The sequence below is a fragment of the Lissotriton helveticus genome, chromosome 11, assembly GCF_964261635.1.
Source record: "Lissotriton helveticus chromosome 11, aLisHel1.1, whole genome shotgun sequence".
Taxonomy (NCBI): Eukaryota; Metazoa; Chordata; class Amphibia; order Caudata; family Salamandridae; genus Lissotriton; species Lissotriton helveticus.
The window spans coordinates 9,099,318-9,125,203 of record NC_136072.1 but is presented as its reverse complement, the minus strand read 5'-3'; the positions used below and the strand labels follow the sequence as shown (position 1 = coordinate 9,125,203).

Sequence of the window (25,886 nt, the reverse complement as noted above, 5' to 3'; positions counted from 1 at the left end):
GTAACTGCTCCCTCACCTCGACCCCCTCCTACAATTCCTTAGATACAACACCTACTGCCTCTACCGAAGATTACTCCTCGTCTCTCCATCCAGACCACACTCGCAATTCACCTCTAGAACAGCAAGCACAGAGTTGCATAATCCTAGTTCTAACACCTTCCCACATCCCCCATAACTATATGTCTTCCAAATTCACCCTTGCGAATCTCGCTTACACTCCCACGTCTCCCCCCCAGGGTCCATCCATCAACATCAACAATATCGGAGTCAAAATTCCTTAATTTAATTAACAACTTGTCTCATTTCACCCTCATTCAGCACTCTAATTCCTCACTTCCCCCTCCCCCCATAACATCCCCACCCAGACCAACCCTCCACGGAATCTCCTTGACCAGCAATACTCCTACACCATTACTCCACGCATCTCTGGAATCCTGACCAGACAGGATTTCACTTACCCTTCTTCAACTCATGGCAGAACTACATAGTAGTCCTGGGTAGAGTTTGCAGAGGTTAACACCGCGTAATTCTGCGGAGTCCAAAAAACTCATCGGAAATCCGCGGGCGGAGTATTGCTTGCCCACCCCTAGTTGAAAGCTCCCGGCTGTGTGGACTGCTCTTCCGGGTGCCTGGCTTCCTGCTATCTTCCCCTCCTCCTTCTGGCATGGAAAGAAAGAGGCCGGGCTGAGAGTGAGAGTGAGAGTAACAGTGGAGTGGGCTGGGTGTGCTGGTGACAGACCCCGGGCCCCTTGGCTGAGCTGGATGCAGGCACTTGCCCGCTGGGGTAACCAGTAACCTCCCCTCCACAATGGCAGGCACCCTGCAGTTTCACTTCTGCCAGGTGCCCACTCCGCTTTCCGCCACCCAGCTTCGTCGGCGTGAGGAGCAGCGGTACAGCACGACAGGCTTCTTGCTGCTCAAGCCCCTGCTCAAGTCTCTGCGCCTGGTTACTGGAGCGGGTTCCACTCTGGGTAGCCCCGAATGCAATCACCAGTGCAAGGCTGCTGCTGAACATGTTTACCTGCCGCTTGCTGGTGTGGTATTGCCCGACAGCCACCAAGGAGACAAGAGCAATCCTCCGGAGGGGGAGGACAATTGGGGAGCCTGTAAGTTATTGCCAGGATGATACCCACCTTTCCACTGACCTCCTAACACTTAAGACGTCAGCGCGAGTGCCCCCATGCAGCATGGAGAGCCTGCAGCTTTGTGCTCTTTCTTACCGCCAAAGTTGGATGCCACACTAAGTTAGGAACACACAACTAATCAGAAACAGCATTCACGCTGTATGCAGTAATCATGTGCCCCCCCAAGCCGGCCAACAGGTAACATACCCACTGACACTCTACTGCGTTGAGGGCCACCTGCACATCTTATCAAACAACCAGATTTTTGGCCTCATGACTAGGCCCAGATTTCTGTCTCCAAAGGAACGTACAAATCATTTTTTGATGCTCCATGTAATGTATAAAATGACGGGAGTAACCAATGTGCTTTGTGACAGTCTCTAGACCCCGACTCTGTTGCCTGCTCCCCTGGCCGCTGCATATAATTAAACCAATTGTTCCTGTTTTGGCAAACGCCTTGTCTTTCATTTTTTCATAGTAATTCAAATTCGATTAACAGTAGCATTTTCTCTTCTCATGTCATAATTTTTTTTTTCCATCTGTGTGATTTTCAGTTCAAAGTTTCCATCTCATTGAGCCTTCTCAAGGCAATGATTATATTTTTTGTGAAGAGAAAGCAATTACTTTGTCTAGAAACGTGTTTTGCTCTGACAGGTAAAATGTTGACCTTTCTCAGGGCAATAATCATATTGTTTGTCAATAGAACAGGATTATTCAGTCTTAACTTGTGTTTCACTCTGACAAGTAGCATTGTTAAGTTTCTGAAGGCAATAATGATATTATTTCCAAAGTGGACACACTCGTTCTCTTACCACGTTAACAGAGACTGCTGCCAAAAGAGACTGCAGATACTGTAACTCCAACAGGGAAGTTACTCTGCAATTAAATTCATAGACCGAATGACTACATCTGCTTCAGGACCAAAATGATCAGTGCTCTGGAGAAGCTCCATAGCCCTCATTGCAGCACAAGGGCACCATTCTAGAGAATACATTGCTTTAGTTGATGCCATAAAAAGGCAACATAACTAACATCACAACTCATCTGTGGCATTGTGGTGAGAATCTCTAGCATGCATGTGGTATGTGCATCTTCCTTGACATATGAACACATTTTACACACTGTTAGAATCGGGGATCTCTGGTTGGCACAGGTAGGTACTTGTGACAAGCAGGGACCCTCTCCTCTAGTCAGGGCAAGGGAACTACTCCGTAAGAATAGCCCCTGCTCACCCTCTAGGTTGTGTGGCGCAAGCAGACAAGGCTAATCCTCAGGGCGATCGTTAGTTAAGCATTTATGACCACATACAGTAAACCCACTGACCCACCACAAACGGACACCAGTCGTTAGATTGTATCAAAAATACGTAGATTTTTTATAAAAATACTTCATAGGCAGAGTTATCACAAGACCATATAACGCTTAACGATTTGAGGGCCACCAGATTTAAATAGGCAATTGTTTCTTCAAGTGTTCTTAATTCAGCAAGGTATGAAGGCAGGGAAAGCAAACGTTGCGGACCCTGAATCCGATGCGAACTCGGGATAGAGTTCAAGTGTACCTTGCGTGGAGTGGCCGAGGCGTTTCAGGCGCGGCTACTGGTGAGGGCGGTCACGGGACTAGGCCAACGGTTCTCCACGGGGAGGAGGGTTGTGGCGATCCGGGAACTGATGCAGCTCACGGGGCGAGGTGCCGTTCAGGCCTGCGGGACGTGCTACTTCTTAGCACGCCAAGTCGTACCTATGGATCTGTGAGGGGCGTCGCGTTCTCGGGCAGACGGGTGCAGCACCAGGCTTCCGTTACCACGGTACGGGGAGGCCTTTCTTGAGGTGAGGAACGAGCCTTGGTATGCTGGAGGGCAAAGCGAGACAGTCGGGTACGTTATGACGTACAGACCGTCCGAGGCTATTCGATGCGCTCCGTGCAGATTCCGGCGGGAGAAGATGAGAAGCGCACAACGCGCTCCGTTAGCAGGCGAGGTGACAGGAGAGCGGGCGGCCCGGCACTGAAGCGAAGAGCGACTCAGGGATGAGCGGGAATCTCTGCGGCGGGGCGACCAGGCTCCGACATGTCACGACCTTGGGAGGGGCGAAGGCACCCGAGTCACAACTCCGGCGAGGGAATAAGAACTAAGGCCCAATAGCAAACGGGCACAGGCAGAATGGAACCCAATGGTCCTGGGGTTCTGTTCAGGGGGCAAGCTCGTGATCAAGCCCTTGGAGATTGTTTCAGGCACAAGTCTACAAAGTCCTCTCTGGTCTTTTCCTCTCCTTTCTCAGCAAGGCACCACTGCAGGCCAGTCCTTCAGGGCAGCGACCGGTTTCCTCCCTTCAGCTTCTCATGATCCTTCTAGTCAGGCAGAGGTTCTGATTTGTAAGGAGTGGAGCTCCTATATTTATACTGCGTTTCTTTTGTCTTTGCAGGCCAGGGGGTCTGAGCCTGGTTCAACCCAGTTTTGGAGCACTCTGTTGACAGTACGCTGCCGTCTTCTTTCAGGGTGCAGGGCAGGGACCTCAGGCACTCCGCAGGAGGTGGAGCCAGCATTGTGGTTGTGGAGCACAACCCTAATCAGAGTCAAGGACTACTCCGCCCACCCATCCTGGTGTAAGTACCCTATTCACCACCTGGTAACCCCGACTGTCCCCGGGAATTCCCCAGCCCTGTCACTCACACAAACACAGACAGCAGATATACATCCTGGCAGAGGCGGGCTGAAATAGTCAGGCGAGCGAATGCTAACTTTCTAAAAGTAGCATTTGCAAACACAGGATATTAAAATAAACCTTGCTAAAGGAAGTATTTTATTATCCTGAGTTCAGGCATACTAAACTCGACATGCCACCATGTTCCCTGAGCCTACCGGGACTTATAGCATGTAATAAGTCCGGCAGCTCACCTTGGCCTAAGAGAACAGGCAGCCCTTCACTAGTATAGAACGACAAGGGCGGTAATTCACTACTAGGACATGCCTACCTTACTCTTACAATGCACCCTGCCCATAGGCCTACCATAGTGGTGACTGATATGAAGGTTAGGGAAGGTTTAGGGACTGGCAAGTGTGGGCACTTGCACAGCCAGCGTGACCGTACCAGACGGTACGCAGGGTCTGCAATGGCGGACCCAAGACATATCTTACGAGGCCACTTCTGTGGGTGGCGCAACCAGCGCTGCAGGCCCACTAGCAGCATTTGTATCTACAAGCCCGGCACTCCTCGTGCACGTTACTGGGGACTGACAGTAAACCAAATAAGCCAATCATGGAAATCAATTACAGAGATACTTTATATTGGGAGCACTTGCACTGCGGCCCGGATTGGCCGTGGCGCAGTGCCCTGAGCATCGAACACCAGCAAAACATCTGAGGCACATCAGCGAAAAAGTGGAAGGGGGACTCACGCCAAGGTGCCAGGTCTAACACGTGTCCCCTCCAGCTGAAACGTGAGGAGAACTACCCTTGCCCAGGGAGTTCCTCTTCACTAAGGCAGAAAAACCTTCACAGACCGTCAGCATTGGCGTGGTCTATGCCAGGGCGGTGTTCCACCGTGAAGTCCATTCTTTGTAGAGAAATGGACCACCTCAACAGCTTCAGGTTCTCACCCCTCATTTGCATCAACCATCTGAGGGGCCTATGGACCGTCTGAACTCGGAAGTGAGACCCAAACAAGTAGGGTCTTAGCTTCTTCAGGGCCCAGACCACAGCAAAAGCTTCTCTCTCGATCGCACTCCACTTCTGTTCCCATGGAAGTAACCTCCGACTGATGAAGGCTACAGGTTAGTCCCAGCCCTCCTCAGTCATCTGTGAAAGGACAGCCCCTACCCCGTTTGGGTTTTGGGGGGTTCCCAAGCCAGGACAATCTGAATTTTGGGCTGAAGGAGCGCCACCTGGCCACTCCCAACTTGGTGTCCCAAATACACCACCGAACCCTGCCCGATCTGACACTTGCTTGCCTTGATCGTGAGGCCTGCCTTGCACAGTGCCGTCAACACTTCCCAAAGGTGTCGCAAGTGTTCTTCCCACGTACCGTTGAACACTGCGATGTCGTCCAGGTAGGCGGCACTGAACGCGTCCAGTCCAAACAACACCCAGTTGACCAACCTCTGGGGCGTTTTTCATCCCAAATGGCATAACCCGGAACTGGAAATGCCCATCTGGGGTTGAAAATGCTGACCTCTCTTTGGCCCCGTCAGTTAAGGTGATCTGCCAGTACTCAGACGTTAAATCAAACGTGCTGAGGTATCGGGCAGCCCCCAACCGATCGATGAGCTCATCAGCTCTGGGGATGGGGTGCGCGTCAGTCTTCGTGAGTGAATTGAGTCCTCGATAGTCCACACAGAACCGGAGTTCGGGTGTGGCTCCTGGCGTGGCAGCCTTCGGGACCAAGACCACTGGGCTGGCCAAAGGACTTCTGGAGGACTCAATCACCCCAAAAGCAAACATCTTTGAGACTTCCTCCTTGATGCAGGCCCTTACCCTCTCAGTCACGCAGTAAGCCTTGTGCTTTACCGGCAAACTGTCTCCCGTATCCACATCATGGATGCACCAATCTGTGACACCGGGAACCAGGGAGAACAAGTCAGGGAACTGTCCCAGCAGCTGGCGGCAGTCACTCTGTTGTTCAGGGGTCAGGGAGGGTGAGAGGTTAACTCCATCCACTGACCCATCTCGCTCTGAGGCTACCAAGAGGTCCGGAAGAGATTCGGTCTCCTCCACCATTCCGTCATCGGTTGCCAAGAGCAAGCCCACTTCGGACCTCTCCAAGAGGGGCTTAAGGCGGTTAACATGTAGGACCCTCAAAGGGTTCCTGGGAGTTTGCAAGTTCACCAGGTAGGTGACAGGACTCTTGCGCTCCACAACCTCAAATGGACCTGTCCACTTATCCTGAAGTGCACAAGGCTCCACTGGGGCCAAGACCCACACCTTCAGTCCAGGTTGAATCTCTACCAGAGTGGCGTTCTGGTCGTACCACCACTTCATCTCTTCCTGGCTGGCTTCCAGGTTTGCCTCAGCAAGTTGCCTGAATCGCCTGGTCTGGTTTCGGAAGGCCAGCATGTAACTGTATACATTCTGGGGAGGTTTCCTGGGAGATTGCTCCCAGCCTTCCCTAACCAGACTCAGAGGTCCTCGGACTGGATGACCGTACAAAAGCTCGAAGGGACTGAACCCGAGCGACTTCTGTGGCACCTCTCGGTATGCAAAGAGTAGGCATGGTAAGAGGACGTCCCACTTACGCCTCATTGGTCATTCTAGGCCCATGATCATGCCTTTCAGGGTTCGGTTGAATCTCTCGACCAACCCGTTTCCTTGGGGTGGTAAGGGGTGGTGAACTTGTAGGTTACACCACATTCTTGCCAAAGGGACTTCATATATTTCGATACGAAGTTGGTGCCCCTGTGAGACACCACCTCTAGAGGGAATCCCACTCGTGAGAAAATTCCCATCAGTGCTCGTCCCACCACAGGGGCCGTCACTGTCCTCAGAGGGATGGCTTCGGGGTACCGGGTGGCATGGTCCACCAAGACCAGGGTGAACCTGTTGCCCATGGCTGTCTTGGGGTCCAGAGGCCCCACAATGTCAATTACCACTCGCTGGAATGGGGTACTGACGACGGGGAATAGTTGGATGGGAGCCTTGCTCTTCCCTCCACACTTACCACTTGCCTGGAAAGTTTGGCAGGTCCTACAGTGAGCATCCGAGATCCTGTGCATTTGGGGCCAATAGAAGTGGGTGACAAGCCTGTCATAGGTCTTGTCCATCCTCAAATGTCCTGCTAATGGCACATTGTGAGCCAAACCCAGTAGGAAGGCCCTGAACTTCTGGGGTACCACCAGCACACGGGGTGACCCAGGTTCAGCAGCCTTAGGCTCTGAATATAGGCGGTCGTTCTCCCAGTAGACCAAGTGTTTTCCGGACTGAGCACCATTGGCCGGGTCTGCAGCCTGTTGCCGCATACCCACGAGAGAAGGGCATTCTTTCTGCTCCTTGCAGAATTCCTCCCTGGAGGGGCCTCCTTCTTGCTGCCAATGGGTCAGCTCAGGCAGGTCCCCCAGTTCGGCGATCTGTTCCCCGCTAGGCTCCAGGGCATCCTCCTCGAAGGCTGCCTCCTCCTGGGCCGTGGGAACTTTGGGGACCGGCTGTCCGCGCCCCCTGCGCCTTCTCTCTAAGGCCGGTTCCTGGGCCTCTCCTTCAGGCTCCAGGACTTCTTCAACACCCCTACTGGCTGCCATGGACCTCGTGGTCACGCACGCCCAGTCGGGTGGACCCACCATCCGCATATAAGTCATTTTCTCCACCTTTCCCCAAGGGGAGTTCTCCAAATCGTTCCCTAGCAAACAATCTACAGGCATGAAGGTCCTCACAGCGACTTGCAGAGTACCAGAGACCCCCCCCCACTCAAAGGGAACATGAACCATCGGACACTGACTCTCAGAATTGTCATCGTTGACAACACGGCAGTAGGCGTGCGGTACCACCTCCTCTTGAGACACCAGATGCTGCCTCACTGCAGTCACACTGGCTCCTGTATCTCGAAGAGCCTCTGCCTTCTTACCGTTGATGGTCACCACCTGCCCATATTTCTTAGTGTTACTGGGTAGGTAGTTCTCGGGGACCATCTCACTGTCTCCTAGCGAGACTAGGGTCATCTGTACGGGATCCCCACCCTTTTGGACGGCTACTTCCTCCCCAAAATTAACATTAGCTATTTGCCGGGGTGGAGCACCAGTGGGTGTGGGTTTTGCGAATAAGCGACACTTAGGGTCAGAGGCAACACCTAAAACAGGTGATAGGCCCCCTATGAACAGGTTTACCTGTTGGGGCCCTGGTCTGCTTCGGGGGTTGAGGAGGCTGAGAACCTTTCCCTTGGGGATTACTTTGGAGGACTTTGTGGAACCCTTTCGGTTTTCCCCTGTCCCCCCCACTCTTCTGCTGGGGACCCTGCCCACCTTTGGCTGAGTCTCCCACTGGACCTTTGTGGACCCTGATGCTGAGCCAGCGGTCCGCTTCCTCAGCAAGCTTCCTCGGGTTGGACAGCTTGCTATCGATCAGGTGCTGGCGTAACTCAGGAAAACAATTAAGCGACAAGTGCTCCCATGCCATTAAATCAAGCAGCCCTTGAAAATCATTCCCCTTGCTACCCTTCACCCAACCATCCAGCGCTCTGCAGAAAAAGGTCACATACTCCACATACGTACCCCCTTCAATCTTCACACAATTCCTAAACCGCTGTCGGTACATTTCAGGGGTTAACCCAAATCTGCTCATCAGGGCATCTTTCATGTGCTGGTAGGAGTTGGATTCTTTAGAGGGAAGATCTAGCAGGGTGTCCCGCCCCTCGGTCAGGAACCGTCCCCACAACTCCGCTCCCCAATCTCGCTCAGGGACCCGGAGGGAGGACATGGCTACCTCGTAGGCCCGAAACCACTGCCCTATGTCATCCCCCTTAAAATACTCCTTTACCACATCCTTCGGTACATAGACCCTTGACTCTACCTGCGCTGGCGTTGCGCTGCCACCAGGAGCTCTGTCCAAGCTTTTTGATTTCAGCTGCAATTCTTTGATGCGTATTTCATGCTCTAGCTGGAGTTTCTTCTCCGCCATCGCCATCTGTCCCTTCAATCTTGCCATTTCCACTTCATGCGCTCTGGTTGCGGCCCTGTCCGCCAGCTCTTCTGACGACGGGCCCCGGGGCACCTCGACAAGGCCATCGGATGGATCCACCACCACCTGATTCTCTGGCTCTGGTTGGCACAGGTAGGTACTTGTGACAAGCAGGGACTCTCTCCTCTAGTCAGGGCAAGGGAACTACTCCGTAAGAATAACCCCTGCTCACCCTCTAGGTTGCGTGGCGCGAGCAGACAAGGTTAATCCTCAGGGCGATAGTTAGTTAAGCATTTATGACCACATACAGTAAACCCACTGACCCACCACAAACGGACACCAGTCGTTAGGTTGTATCAAAAATACGTAGACTTTATATAAAAATACTTCATAGGCAGAGTTATCACAAGACCATATAACGCTTAACGATTTGAAGGCCACCAGATTTAAATAGGCAATTGTTTCTTCAAGTGTTCTTAATTCAGCAAGGTATGAAGACAGCGAAAACAAACGTTGCAGACCCTGGATCCGATGCGAACTCGGGATAGAGTTCAAGTGTACCTTGCGTGGAGTGTCCGAGGCGTTTCAGGCGCGGCTACTGGTGAGGGCGGTCCCGGCACGAGGCCAATGGTTCTCCACGGGGAGGAGGGTTGTGGCGATCCGGGGACTGATGCAGCTCACGGGGCGAGGCGCCGTTCAGGCCTGCGGGACTTGCTACTTCTTAGCACGCCAAGTCGTACCTGTGGATCTGTGAGGGGCGTTGCGTTCTCGGGCAGACGGGTGCAGCACCAGGCTTCCGGTACCATGGTACGGCGAGGCCTTTCTTGAGGTGCGGCACGAGCCTTGGTATGCAGGAGGGCAAAGCGAGACAGTCGGGTACGTTACGACGTACGGACCGTCCGAGGCTATTTGATGCGTTCCGTGCAGATTCCGGCGGGAGAAGATGGGAGGTGCACAACGCGCTCCGTTAGCAGGCGAGGTGACAGGAGAGCGGGCGGCCCGGCACTGAAGCAAAGAGCGACTCAGGGATGAGCTGGGCTCTCTGCGGCGGGGCGACCAGGCTCCGAGCTGTCATGATCTTGGGAGGGGCGAAGGCACCCGAGTCACAACTCCAGCGAGGGAATAAGAACTAAGGCCCAACAGCAAACGGGCACAGGCAGAATGGAACCCAATGGTCCTGGGGTTCCGTTCAGGGGGCAAGCTAGTGCTCAAGCCCTTGGAGATTGTTTCAGGCACAAGTCTACAAAGTCCTCTCTGGTCTTTTTCTCTCCTTACTCAGCAAGGCACCACTGCAGGCCAGTCCTTCAGGGCAGCGACCGGTTTCCTTCCTTCAGCTTCTCTTGGTCCTTCTAGTCAGGCAGAGGTTCGTCATGGTCAAAACAGGATCTGATTTGTAAGGAGTGGAGCTCCTATATTTATACTGCGTTTCTTTTGTCTTTGCAGGCCAGGGGGCTTGAGCCTGGTTCAACCCAGTTTTGGAGCACTCTGTTGACAGGACGCTGCCGCCTTCTTTCAGTGTGCAGGGCAGGGACCTCAGACGCTCCGCAGGAGGTGGAGCCAGCATTGTGGTGGTGGAGCACAACCCTATTGTCACAGCTAGGCTATAGCTTATGCGAAATGGGGTTTGGGACTACATATCCCAGAATGCTTATGACTTTAGTCCTACCTTTCTTTCACTGGTTTTACTATATAAGCTCCCTTCTCCTTCACTCCGGTGCTTGTCACCTGAGTATTTTGATTCAGGATTGCGAGAGGGAAGATTACGTATTCTGAGACGCGTGTTCCTCTGGATTAGTTTGGATTGCCTTGGTCGTTAGGATTGACACGCATGCGGATGGTGCACCACGGCGTGTCATAGCCATTTGAAGTACGTGACTTTCTTTTGGAGCTAGCGCTGTAGCGCGAACACGGCGGCTTCCGTGTTCATTATTTTTTTTACTATTTCCTGAACTTCTGCGTATATGCTGGCGACCTCTGTGTGCGCTCTGCTCTCGCCGACCCGGAAACAGTCGGTTGTGTTTCCGGGTCGGCGACTGTTTCTGGGTCGGCGAGAGCAGAGCGCACACAGAGGTCGCCAGCGTGGGACGCAGAAGGTGCCGATATTGAAGAAATGGGAACGCTATAACCGCAAGTATTCTGCGAGGCTTAGCCTTAATTCTAGCTCTCTCTTCTTATAGTCTGCCTGGAGCCCCGCCACCCGACTGGAGTGCGTTAGGAATACGCGCGAGGTAACCACGACTTTCCTATTGTGTTAAGATTAGACCACGATCTATTAGTGTCAGACTTGATTAATAACACATGTGATAAGACACCAAAATAGAATCGTCTAAAGACATCCTCACTTTAGAATGAGTGGCAGTGGAAGTGCACTACGAACATGACATGATGCACGATCACTGATTTTTGCATAATTTTCTGAACCATTCCACACTTAGAGATATGCTGATAATACATGCATGCAACATCAACCCCAAGCATGCTATAGCCCTTTGCATGAGTTTAGAGTGCTGAAGAGAGAGTTGACATTGCCATATGTACCTGCCGGTCCATGAAGTATTGCCATTTTTTAGCTGTTATGGAGTCTATCATTGAATAGACATGTTAAGCAGATTTCTGCTCAGTGTGTGTCCCTTTTTACCCCATCCCTTGTTTGTTGATAAGCAATTATGTTTACTTTCCTACAGGTACACTGAGACCTCCAATACAGAGAAACAGGTTGACAATCCCTATTTCTTATCACTATTTTTAAGAGCACTTCATTTATATCCTTTTCACTTCATTCACCTAACGGTCCTGATGAATGCCCGTAAGTCCTAATTAAGGCCAATGAGGCAGTAACATGTCAACCACTTTTAAACCCACCCACTATTTATGACTCTAATACTCTGAGTGCACCTATTACTCATAACAGGTTCACGAGATGCACTATTCCAGAGTTTACCAGACCCGAATCCAGACTTAATAAAATCTCTATCTGGCTTTCCGGGACTTTTTAATACCCCTCCTCACTGGCTCACTACTGTATCAACCTTGGGTAAGAACCTCCTGGTGGAGGCTGCATAACCTGATCGACCTGATGATTATGCACACACGTGGGGCCCGATTCACAGAACTAACTTAAGACAAAATCCTAAACTTACTACTTTTGGTATTCACAGAAGTTAGGATTTTGTCTTAAGACAAACTTAAGACAGACTTAAGACAGACTTAAGACAACATCCTAAATTAAGTCTGTCTTAAGTCTGTCTTAAGTCTGTCTTAATACAAACTTAAGACAAAATCCTAACTTCTGTGAATACCAAAAGTAGTAAGTTTAGGATTTTGTCTTAAGTTAGTTCTGTGAATCGGGCCCGTGATTAGTAAGCGGAAAATCAAGATATACCGCTTAGATACCATCATACCCATCACGTGCATGAGGGTCTTTTATTTGGGACTCCCCACGTTCTTCCTGCATACCTAAGGTTGTGCAGGATGAGTGATCCTTCCCCATTTGATTAGCATATTTACTCAGGAAACTGAATGGATCAGCTTTTCACCTCCCTCTTTTGATTAGAGAATATTGAGCAGCGCACAGCTGTGGGAGTTTTCACAAGAATCTGACCGAGAACATCTTATTGATCAGAAGACTGCCTTGAAGATTTCATCATGGCGGAGAACCTAGGATTAAGTTATTCCATAGAAGAAATTGACGCCATACTCGCCAGACCGGCCTATTTATGAACAGTGACCTCACTCAGACCCTCTCCAACTCTACAGAATGGGACAAACTTACAGAAATTAAAAAGGAACAAGTCAGAACAGCCGTTCACGGCATCATAATGACAGAATACTTAATAGTAAAATGCGGCACCCAGGGGACTCTGGGTTACCAATGCGCCGAGGATTTTCCTGAAAGATCTGCCCTTTAGAAAAGATTGGTCTGCGATCTCATGGAAGTGCACCAGGGACTATTTAGTCCTTATCATCAAAACCGCCACGAGGTTGACAGACGAACTCATGGTAAAAATTGAAATTCTGGAAACAAAACTGAATAATACTGTGAACATCACAATATATAAAAAGAGATTGGAAGAAATCAATAAAGAAATGAGTGACACTCATGAATACCTGACTCAAACAAAACTACAGAAATTAGCAAAAGAACTTAAAAAATTCTCTCTGGAGAAAGTGCATCCTTACAGCAGCAAGGATTACAAGTCAGATGACAACGGGTCAAATAGTGCTGCATCCAGTACAAGTTCGGACCAAGGTGGAGATGAATTCCACAATCCTAATAAGACCCAGTATCAGAACAGGAGAGGAAATCGACGAGGACGCAACTCATGGCGCCCTCCGTTTTTTCAAATGGGGAATCAAGGAATACCTTTCCAACCCTTTAATCCTCACTTCTAAGGGTGGATGAACCCATATTTCCAAGGTCCTCAGATCATGAATCACCAGACGCAACATCAGTCAGGCCAGAATTTTCAACAAGGCATTCCTTTTTTAGGGAACGGCCAGACATCACAGAGAACACGGAGGAGAGGAGTAACCTGGTCCGACCAAACCAGGCAAGTACAGACCAGGAGCGTAACCAAAGCCAAAACGGGAACAAACACGAATCCATCATCGTGAATCTCACGGAAAAGATCCTAACTAAAGATGAAGAGAGTGTCCTTAATAAAGGTCTGGGATATGTTCCTATCTAAAAACCAGATCTATTCAAAACCAAATGTGAACTGGCAGAATTCTGTCGGAAGCTAAAATTAAGGGCTTTCTTTAAGGAAGATCAACCTCCCACCAGAGAAGGAGATACTACTTTGAGAAATAAATCGTCTTTCTGCCCACTCAACTCTCAAGTCCCTATTGAAATTCAGACCTTTGAACAAGCTATTTTCAAAGGAATTGATGAACTTGCTGAGAATTTCCACAAAACCTTTCTAACATTACCAGACTTGAACAACAAGCACTGAATGCTCTGAAAGAAGATCGAAATATAGTCATCAAACTGCCTATAAAGGCGGGGGTGTGGTCCTCCTTACGGCTGAAGGATACGACCAACAATGTATGGACCCACTTTCAAATGACAAATTCTACAAAGTCTTAACAACAGACCCTACACCGAGACTACAGAGAACCATTGCCATGATGATTGAAGAAGGGGAAACTAACAACTGGATTTCAAAAAAAGAAGGGGAGTATTTAGGAACTACGACACCTAGAACCCCCTACTTTTATTCATTACCAAAGACGCACAAAGGACGAGTACCACCACCTGGACGACCAATCGTTTGAGGCATTGGCTCGATCTTGGAGCCACTCTCCCAGTTGACTGACCAATATCTCAGACCTTTGGTTCAGAAGACCCCAACGTACCTAAAGGACACTAGAGACCTCCTAAACCAATTACAAAACATTGAGTACTCTCCGATCACAATGCTCTTGGTTGGATTCGATGTGGAAAGTTTATACACCAGCCTCCCACAAGGGAAAACCATGGACACCCTCGAGAACATACTCTTTAACTCTGTATGGACCTACAAAACTCCTAGACACTTCGTATTGGAGTGTTGCCGGATGGCACTCATGGAAAATTTCTTCCAATACAAAGACACCTTGTACCTACAATGCCACGGGACCTCGATGGGCAGCAGATTTGCCCCCAGTGTGACAGGACTCTATGTCAGCACATTTGAGGATCAATATATTTTGAACGAGAACATTAACCCGTACCATCATCATATACTGTTCTGGAAACGGTACATCGATGATATTTTCGTTATCTGGCAAGGAGATCAAAGCAGTCTACTTGAATTTCATACCTGGCTGAACCAGAGAGATGAATGCCTAAGATTCACTTACTGTGCAGAGCAGAAGAGCATTGACTTTTTAGACGTAACCATCTATGCCGATGCTGGCACTCTCCAAACTCGGACATTTTTCAAGTCAACTGCTAAGAACAGCCTTCTCTCCTACAATAGCTTCCATCCCCGCCCCCTGAGGGAAAATTTACCATATAGCCAGTTCCTCAGACTGCGGCGGAATTGCAGCAATACCACTGAGTATAAATCACAGGCGAATGACCTCTGCAAAAAATTGGAAGCTCGGGACTACCCAAGGAAGATAATCAACAAATGCAAAAAGCGTGCCAGAAACCAGAATAGAGAGGTACTCCTCGAAACTGTCCCGAAAGGACCCCTGAAGAAGTCCTGACCTGTGTAACCACGTACAGTCCAATGACAAACAGTGTTAAAAAAAATCATCAACAAGAACTGGCGAATACTGACATCGGGTAACCTCTCCTGGCCGAAACCAAGGTTCGCCAATAAGAGGAGTCGGAACTTAAAAGATATCCTAGTCCATACTAGACCTGCCCCGAAGATACCCAGAGAGATTACGAATTTATGGGGGAACCCTCAGTTGACAGATCACTACCCATGTGGCTCATGCTCTGTTTGCAGTTTAAGAAAACCTACAAAAGAACTACAGCTGCGGCCAGATTTCAAATGGAACCTAAGAACTCACACAAACTGTAACAACAGCCACGTGGTCTACATGATCACCTGCCCCTGTCACCTTAGATATATCGGAATGACATGCAGGAAAATAAAACAGAGTGTGTGAACATCGCAGCAACGTAAAATGCAGAAAGAGTACTACAAAAATGGCGAACCACTACTTAGAGAAGGGCCACACTACAGAAGACCTACATTGGGTCATCCTTGAGACATTACCCAATAGAGACAGAAATGCTGAAAAGATCCTCTTTGAAAAAGAGCAAAGGTAGGTGCACAGGCTTAAAACTGACAGTGAGGGTTTGAATGACAATATCCCCTGGCTCAGCCTGGCAAGAAAATGATTATACAGCATCTGGCCATAATAACTCAGCCTTACCGAATACTGTCCCCTTATGTTGATATGAGGGTTGCTTCACGCTGTACCAGTTGCAATCCACAGTACGCTGTATATAAAACGCTCCTTCAAAATCAATTCAATATATTACAGCCTATATAACGGACTGAGCGTCACAAGACAAGCGTTCATCTCGTTATTGAACATTGGTCCCATTAACCTTACCGTGTTAAAATAACACACCAAGCCTACACACATAAGGAAGGGATTCACTGGAAATTCGATTAAACACTTTAGGTTTCCATAGAAACATACGGAATGACCAATAGGCTCTCTTCCCAATACAACCACCGCCCCTTAATACTGACCCGGAAACACAACTGACTGTTTCCGAGTCGGCGAGAGCAGAGCGCACACAGAGGTCGCCAGCGTCGGACGCAGAAGGTGCCGATATTGAAGAAATGGGAACGCTAAAACCGCAAGTATTCTGCGAGGCTTAGCCTTAATTCTAGCTCTCTCTTCTTATAGTCTGCCTGGAGCCCCGCCACCCGACTGGAGCGCGTTAGGAATACGCGCGAGGTAACCACGACTTTCCTATTGTGTTAAGATTAGACCACGATCTATTAGTGTCAGACTTGATTAATAACACATGTGATAAGACACCAAAATAGAATCGTCTAAAGACATCCTCACTTTAGAATGAGTGGCAGTGGAAGTGCACTACGAACACGACATGATGCACGATCACTGATTTTTGCATAATTTTCTGATACATGCATGCAACATCAACCCCAAGCATGCTATAGCCCTTTGCTTGAGTTTGGAGTGCTGAAGAGAGAGTTGACATTGCCATATGTACCTGCCGGTCCATGAAGTATTGCAATTTTTTAGCTGTTATGGAGTCTATCATTGAATAGACATGTTAAGCAGATTTCTGCTCAGTGTGTGTCCCTTTTTACCCCATCCCTTGTTTGTTGATAAGCAATTATGTTTACTTTCCTACAGGTACACTGAGACCTCCAATACAGAGAAACAGGTTGACAATCCCTATTTCTTATCACTATTTTTAAGAGCACTTCATTTATATCCTTTTCACTTAATTCACCTAACGGTCCTGATGAATGCCCGTAAGTCCTAATTAAGGCCAATGAGGCAGTAACATGTCAACCACTTTTAAACCCACCCACTATTTATGACTCTAATACTCTGAGTGCACCTATTACTCATAACAGGTTCACGAGATGCACTATTCCAGAGTTTACCAGACCCGAATCCAGACTTAATAAAATGTCTATCTGGCTTTCCGGGACTTTTTAATACCCCTCCTCACTGGCTCACTACTGTATCAACCTTGGGTAAGAACCTCCTGGTGGAGGCTGCATAACCTGATCGACCTGATGATTATGCACACACGTGATTAGAAAGCGGAAAATCAAGATATACCGCTTAGATACCATCATACCCATCACGTGCATGAGGGTCTTTTATTTGGGACACCCCACGTTCTTCCTGCATAACTAAGGTTGTGCAGGACGAGTGATCCTTCCCCATTTGATTAGCATAAGTAAACCAAATAAGCCAATCATGGAAATCAATTACAGAGATACTTTATATTGGGAGCACTAGCACTGCGGCCAGGATTGGCCGGGGCGCAGTGCCCTGAGCATTGAACACCAGCAAAACATCTGAGGCACATCAGCGAAAAAGTGGAAGGGGGATTCACGCCAAGGTGCCAGGTCTAACACACACATTGTTGCCAGCCTACCTTGTCATCAGGTGGGTATACCTGGCATAAGAAGGCACCCTCTTGTGTAGGTGCCCACTCACAGAAAATGGTTGTTAGCCAGTGGTTCTTCAGATGGCTCCCACCATTGGTGGCCATCCCAGCCTTAAGGTGAGCAGAGAGCACCTGTTTCATAAGGTAGTCAGGCATGACACCTATTGGCAACTCCTGGTACATGGTACTCATACATGGGTGCATGGCTCCAGTTGGGCATTGCGTGCGTCTACTGTCTACTTCACACCTCATGGGCAGCAAAAATATATGTGGACACTCTTTACATCTGGGGCTCATCTCTCAAGGATAGTAGAGGAGTCTGCAGGTATTGCATAACAAAGCACTATGGGTATCACCCATTTCCATATTTCCAACCATCCTTTGCTGGCATCCAGTGCCTACCCGTTACAAGTTCATGATTGGTGGGCGTGTAAAGAAGAATCTGTACATTTAATGCACATCTGAGCACTCAAAATAAGGTGCTGTTTTCTCGGTCTCTCACTGAGGAGGTGGGAACAGCAAAGATGTAAATAAAGAGCCATGAGTGAGCTCGTCAGGGCACAGGGATAACAGAGGAAGGTGCTATAGCACGCGCTTACCATGCCCTGTCTGCTGGTCAAAGGCTGGGAATCTTTCTTTTATCACCCTCAATCCTTTTCCGGTGGAAGGCTGTTGTTGGTGACAGGAAGGCAGATGCTACCCACAAGTGTACATGCGCTTCTTTAAACACTTGATCCTTCTAATACTAGATAGACATTGTGAAGGTCCATCACGTTGCTGGACAAGATATACAGCATGTATCCTGCCAAATCTAGATTTTGCATTATATTTGAACTTTGTTTCTACGTTTAGGAGGTTTATTCCCATATCCACATTGCTTCAGTAATGTGAAGCCAGTTGCTAACATCTTTCAAACAGTAGGCTTTATGAGGAATATTATTTTAGGATCATCATAGCGGCCAGTTTACAGAATCTACAGTTTTGTGAATGGTAAAAGCCATGCAGAGACAGTGTTGTGTTTCTGGAAAGTGTTACATTCTCCAAGACTCATTACTAAATATAGCCTCAGCCATACAGAGGTATTCGGACCACTTCATGCGACTCTATTGAATGTATGACAGATCACAGTGACCTCTAAATGTACAGACAATTTATAGTACAATATGTTCTTAACACATCATTCCTTACAATTACAACCGGGTTGCCTGCCCAGTGTAAGGACAGTCTCATCTTTAGCGAAGTGTCAACAGAGGACATAAAATGCTTTAAATGATTTTAGAATTTCAGACCTGTTGACTCAGGTCCTAGCTGTGGACAAAACTATTAGTTGAAAAACTAAAAAAAACTCAATTTTCATCATAAGCAGATGGAACTAGAATTTGAACTAAGATTGACAAGTTAATTATTAGACTAGATGTCTATAGATTCCTTCCCATTGCCAAGATGTGTGTATCCACAAATGTGTGAGAAGATCTTTAATCAAAAATATTTTGCTTTAATGAAAGTCACACACTCTAAACTTCCATGAGCATTCCATTGCCAGGACATACCATGTACAGGTGCCTCTGAACAGGTAATAGAAAACCTTCAGGCCCTAATGTCCCATCCAATCAGTTCTTACTGGCTGGCAACTGCACTTTGGATCACAACTGGAAGCCTACTTTAGAAATGCATCTTTCTTTATCCCTGGTTACATCAGATCCGCTCCCTGAAATGTAGCTGCAGGTTCTGGGTGACTTAACTACTCAAGTGGAACTCCTGTATATGCCCATGAAAGTGAATCCCCTTCCTCCCAGTAAGAAAGATGCCTTAAATATCTCCTTAGGGTCAACTTACCCTAAGAAGATCACATGGAGACCCTCCAATGGGGTTTTTTGTGTTAAAGGAGCCCTGATAGGTGTTCTTGGTACAGACATCTACCTCATGCCTTGATTGAGTCTGTAACAGCATCTGAACCCATTGGACAACTAATGAATTTGGATGAGTAATTTGCTCTGGAAAGTTGATTCTCATTTATTTGAGATTTCTACATGCACATCACACTCACCTGGTACGAAAGCAGACTTAAGTGCCTTCTCTAAAGATCTGCATTTTCACCCTCCTCCAAGTCATTACGGAAACGTTTCCCTGTACTGGACCTTTGTGAGATAGTCTAATGCTTTCGGGTATTGTAGACTTGTTTTGCTTCAATTGACAATTAGACCCACAAACCCAATGCAATGATTTGTGGAAAAATTGAGGGCTGGAGACAGTGTCCATAATTATTTTAAAGGGATACAGCTACCCTAGTGTAGCAATGGGCTCACCTTCCAAAAGAGCATTGTCACTATTTCATTTTTAGGAGAGTGATACATTGAATATCAAAGAGTTATAAAGTTTACATTTACAGTGCTGTGTAATGGAAAACTGCAGCAGCAAACAATATTTATAACAACACAGATTAAAAACTTAAAAACACAACATATTTCCGGAAATCTTAAAAAACAAAATTAACAAGTCACACTAAAGTTGTTGTTTACCTATGGATATTTGTTGCATTATACCATGGTTGCTGTAGAACGGATGCATAGCCAACAATCTGTATGATGAAGGCAAAGAGTGCGTGCAGACATAAAGACAGGACAAAAGGGGGTGACATCAGTCGATTTGGAGGTCTGTATGAAGATAACTTTGGGTTGGCACCATTCAGACTGACTGAAAGAAAGAAACATGTATGAATACATTACACTTTGATCCAAACAAATCCACTGTCACAGCAATTGCTTCTTAATATTGTCCCAATTTAAGCAAGCTTTGGCATGTAAAATATTCTTGTTTCTGATAAGGGATGGAAAAAATACATTTTTTTATTAAGATAGAAGATTGCACTTTGTATGTGTAGAACACTCAAGAAGAAATGGCGGAAACAGTACAATGCAGAAGATCTGGGATCTTTTGATTCTGCTCTTAGATCTTACCACCAGCATATTAAACGAAAAAAGACATACTATGCAAACTCACTAAATAAAGCTGACAATCAAAAAACTATTTTTAATGTTGGAAAGTCTTTTACTATGCCCAAAAATCTTGAACAGGAAATTCCACCCTCACAAGATCTATGCGATCGTATTGCTGATTTCTTTGAGCAAAAAATCCTGGAAATAAAGAAAGATTTTATTACATCACCCCCCACCCCTCCCCCAGATGCGTAATGCCCAGACCACAGGGAAAAGAAGTAAAGCATGGATATGCTTTTAAGGAGATTTATTTAGAGCAATCTAGGTAAGCTATCCTCGCCTGTGAATCAGGCTCGCCTTTTGATCCCTGCCCTCCAAACATTTTACACGCACTGGTGGATATTATCAACCCCACCATTAATCAGATCATAAACGCCACTTTTAGATTAGCCAAAATGCCCGTTAGCTGGAAAACCGCCGTCTTTAAACCACTTCAAAAGAAGAAACTTTCAGATCCCACGACTCCCTCCAATCTTAGGCCTATCTCACTGTGGCCATGTTTGAGTAAAATTACAGAGAAACTTGTTAATAACCAACTTAATGATTTAATTCAGGAAGCCAATATACTACACCCTAACCAATCTGGCTTTCGAGCAGGTCATTCTACAGAATCAGTACTTTTGCACTCCTCTGAATCCCTAAAAATTGCTATGGATCAGGGAAAGGATGCAGTACTGGTTCTGTTAGACTTGTCAGCGGCGTTTGACACGGTCTCTCATGACATCTTAAGAGACAGACTTGCCTGCAGTGGAATCACAAACAATGCATTGGCCTGGTTTATCTCCTTTTTAGAAAATACGAAACAGATTGTAATGCTGAGAGGATATAGATCACAAGAAAGAGAGTTGGCATCAGGGGTTCCTCAGGGCTCGGACCTGAGTCCAACACTTTTTAATCTCTATATGGCACCATTGCTTTTTTTGATGGACACATACGATGTTGAATGTATCGCTTATGCGGACGACACTCAACTGATGCTTACGCTGGACAAACACTCAGCAGTGGCTGAAGAAAAATGTTGCCACTGTCTAACAGTAGTGATGAACTGGATGAAGCTAAACCATTTGAAATGTAATAGCTCTAAAACAGAGATTATGCTGTTTGGCAAGATTAAAGTTTTTAGACCGGACCAATGGTGGCCGTTAAACTCTGCACCACCCCCTACTACTGTGGAGACTGTAAAGAATCTGGGAATAAAATTTGCTCATACTTTATCCTTCCACAAGCAAGCTCTAGCTGTGACTGGTACTTGCTTCCAAGTAATAAAAACTCTCAGAAAATGTTTTGATCTACTCCCAACGTCGGCCAAAAAAACGGTGTTAGCAGTCTTAGTGCTATCCTGTCTGGACTACTGTAACAGTCTCTATGAAGGAACTAACAAAAACGTACTACAAAGATTACAGGTGGTCCAGAATGCTGCGGCGAGGCTGGTACTTAATCTGCCTAGAGATACCTTCTCTGCAACAGCACTCAAAACCCTTCATTGGCTGCCCGTCCATAAGAGGATTTTGTTTAAGGTTATCACTATTATCTATATAACAGCAAATAATATTGGACTAGAATATCTCAACATTAGAACTAAGTCGTACATCACTGAAGGTACCCTACGGTCATACTCAGAGAACCTCCTAACAAACACCTAAATTTAACCTTAAAACTAGGTGCGGCAAGACGCTGGTAGCCATAGGGACAAAAGCATGGAACACCTTGCCTACCCAACTCAGACATACGCAAACTGAACTCTACTTCAGGTAGTCCTTAAAAACATGGAACTTTGGTATTCCAGAGAATAAGGCTTGGTCTTTTCTTTAATCATCTATCATCTGAGACTATGCCAGTCTTTTCTCCTCGTCCTGGAAGGTGCCCTTTTTCCTCTGCATCAGCGCCAAGATACTCCGTGGAGTGAACGTTGCGCTATATAAAATCTATTACATTCATTCATTCATTTGGAAAAAATGTCTGCAACTATTTTTGCAACTTTACATTGTTTTGAACCCAATAAAAGACAACACAGATATCTGGCCTTTTATGATTCAAACACTTTAAAACTCCATCACAATTTTGGCATGCCTGTGCCGTAGGTAAATTGGTGCGACAATGAAAATAATGCTAATATCTACCCAAAAAATTGCTCTGATGGGTGGCAATCTCGCTAGTACTGTAAACAGTGTTTACCGTCAGCGGGTATTGCTTCACTGTAGGAGAGTGGCATTACCATGGTGCTAAAATAGTGGAGGCAATAACGATGGACACAAAAAATACTTCTGGCAATAAACAGGATTACAGAAAACATTACATTTGGCTGTAAGAGTTGTATAAACACAATATGGGACTATCAAGCAACACACAGCGGTACAGTCTCTGGCCATAATTAATATTGAAAGTACCCTGTGGAAATGCGTAACATAAGGGGACCCGTCCTTTACAGACATGGGGAGAGATTCCCTTTGAAGACCCCACCCACTGGCCAGGGGGTTGCTTCTTCATAGGACTCTTTCTCACAACCATGGGTGTTAGAAATGGGGTTCTCTAGTTGGCAGAGGTAGGTACCTTTGTCCAAGTAGGAACCCTTCTTTCTAGTCAGGGTAAGGGAGACACACTTCTAAAATAACCCCGGTCCACCCCTTTGGTAGCTTGGAACAAGCAGACAGGCTTATCTCAGATGCAGTGTGTAAAGCATTTGTAACTAGGGGTTTGGATTACAATATTGTTTATTCAGATTTCTTTCATAAACTTACAAAGAGGGAAGTTCTGGGAAATTATTTTAGTGCCCATATGCTAATCTGCTTTAAATTAGATTTCACTTGCGAAAATGTAGGCCCCTGGAACTTTAAAGGTGACACCGTTGGGTTCAATGTAACAGATGGCAGAATTCACTGGAACTCTCAAGCGACTGCTAAATTAAAAGCGCCCTTATCGACACTAATAAGAGACCAGCAGCACTTAGTAATTGCCGAGAGTGACTATTTCCAACTAGATTTACTTGAAGCCTTCTCCTATAACATAGGCTTCCTGGCAAAGTTTTGCAAATCAACACCTGCCCCAGTTAAACGGAGACCAAATTTTAATCCATTAAATAGAGAAATAAATAAAATAGTAAGGGTCCAGTTCTTGCACTTTTCACATGAGCAAGGTAACCTAATAAACCTACTAAAGAGGAAAAGACAGAAGAAAAAAATGCTCTCTAAGGCAATTAAAGGAAGATGGCGCATGGATACAGTTAAAAGAGCAAGCCTCAAATAATAACTCTAAAAGGTACTGAGAAATAATTGCCAACTACTGTGGCACTAGAGTGACATCTACCCCAATACCCATAAAAGAAGAGGAATGGAAACATTATTTGCTAGAACTGTATTCTGCGAATCTTAATTCCTGCAGATTCAATATTATGGCTGTTTTGCTGGCTTTCCCTTTTTCAGAATTATAACAATATCCGCCCCTGCCCAGCTGGGCCTTATAGGCCAATAACTTTAATATAATAAAAATAAAAAATAAACTCAAATAAAAATATAAAAACTATTCAATATTATGGCACCCGATCAGTCTAAAACTTTTGTTTCCAATTACGTTCATTTCATCGATGAAGTGGTTGGAGCAATTCAAAAAATGAGAGGCTCAGGAGCCTTGGGCCCTGATGAAATTCTCATGTCAGTAATTAAAAAGGAGCCACTTTTGTGGGCTACCTTTCTAGCTCCACTTTATAATTTCTGCTATTCTAAGGGTAAGACCCCTCCATCTGGGTCGGGTATTATTTTAATTCATCTGTATAAAAAGGGCCCTAGATCACATCCAGGTAATTATCGGCAAATCGCCTTATTGGATGCTACGGGGAAAATCTTCGCACGGAGTCTCCTTGATCCTCTTACAGAATGGGCGGCAGAAAAGAAAGTCCTCCCCGTCGAGCAAGCAGGCTTTGGAAAAAAATCATTCCACGCTAGATAATATTTCCATGTTGAAATTGGGGACAAATATACAATCTCCCATAACTCTAACGTATTCATGGCTTTCATTGACATTTCAACAGCCTTTGATAAAGTAGACCGACCTCTGTTATGGAGAAAACTGCACAAACTGGGCTTACCTGCTTCTCTGCTATCCCTAATCATAGCTCTTCATTAACAACCCCTCGGGGAGAGGGGCTGGCCTAACGGCTAAGGCGCTCGACCTCAGACCTGGGGATCTGGGTTCAAGTCTCGGTAACGACGCCAAAAAAAAAAAAAAAAATCCCTGTGATTCTGGGCAAATCACTTAATCTCCCCGTGCCTAAAATGAAAGTGTGTCCTCATGTAACGTAACTGGTGCTATGTAAAGCGCTCTGATAACTGATTCAGTTCGGTTCTAGTTCGCGCTATATAAAACTCTGCAAAAAAAAAAAAAAAACCTGGTGCCAGATACTAATGGGTGGAAATCAAGGTTTATCAAATGTAATTCCCACTGAAAATGGCCTCAAACAAGGCACGGCTATTATTTTCTCTTTTTATAGCAGACTTACCCGACTGCTTTGCTCAAACTGATGGAGATGCACCAAATAGAGTACCCGCCCTTTCGCATGTCTCTTATATGCAGATGATATAGAAGTAATGGACCGAACCCCTATTGGGTTGAATAGAAAGTTGGCTTCCCTACAAAAATATACTATGGGCCATTTTCTGAAAATTAAAGCAAAATTCTAATAATGAAAAGTATTAAAGGTCGAAAATCATGTAACTTTAAGTGGCAAATTAGTTCTGAACCGCTGGAGGTGGTAGACTCATACCTGTACTTAGGGAAACTTTTAAGTAGTTCGAAGAATAAACCTTATATTGAACACTGTTCCAGTAAAGCTACTTCTCATGCCAATGGTTTGGGTATTTTCTACAGTGCTATGGGTAGGAGACATTTTTTACACTTACTGAAGGTTTTTAAGGCAAAATGCCCCCTACCTGGCTTTACGCAATTGAATCAATTCCTATCAAGGACTGGAGTTTTTTAGGTAGGCTTGAAGGTCGGATACTACGTAAAATATGTAATTTTAATTCACTAGTTCCAACGGCAGCAATAACTGGAACTCGGTCTGATATGCTCCTATATCCAAGGTTTATCCAGGGTTTTAGGCTGGGGTTATCAGTTAAAACACAGTGAGCCGGATTCCCTAAGAGGTTTCTTGTGCCATGAAATCTTTGATGTCAATGCAGGTAATTATTATTTTTACCGTGACTTTTACTGGCACTACAAACCTTTGAGATACAAGAAGAATCAGTGATCACACTTCCACCATTAGGATTCAAGTCTCTCCTAAAAACCTTAAGTGGCAAAATTAGCTACATTAGAGACATTAAGTTCTGCAACTCTAAAGAAATATTAAAGTTAATAGCTAGGACAAACTCTCTGAGAATTGCCCAAAAATATTTACTTTGGAATTTAGAACACAGAATTTGTCGTTTGCTCATTTTATGTGGTATGAATCTCATTCCTCTAAACGACCTTACAGCTAATTGGTCCAAGAATCTGAATAATGGAAAAACTTGTAATTTGTGTTTGCTGAGCACTCAGACCCTGGAGCCATGTTTTTTTTGTTTGGC

The 25,886-nt window shown here is 46.3% G+C and overlaps 1 protein-coding gene across 1 annotated transcript in view; it reads right to left on the bottom strand.

The window, feature by feature from the left end:
* The window catches only part of LOC144792081 (putative cation-transporting ATPase 13A4), a 319,809-nt gene that overhangs the window by 38,062 nt on the left and 255,861 nt on the right, over positions 1-25,886 (bottom strand). The window contains exon 26 of the mRNA XM_078666932.1: positions 19,849-20,023. Coding sequence (XP_078523058.1) covers positions 19,849-20,023 — 175 coding nt within the window. The remainder of the gene's footprint in view (positions 1-19,848; positions 20,024-25,886) is intronic.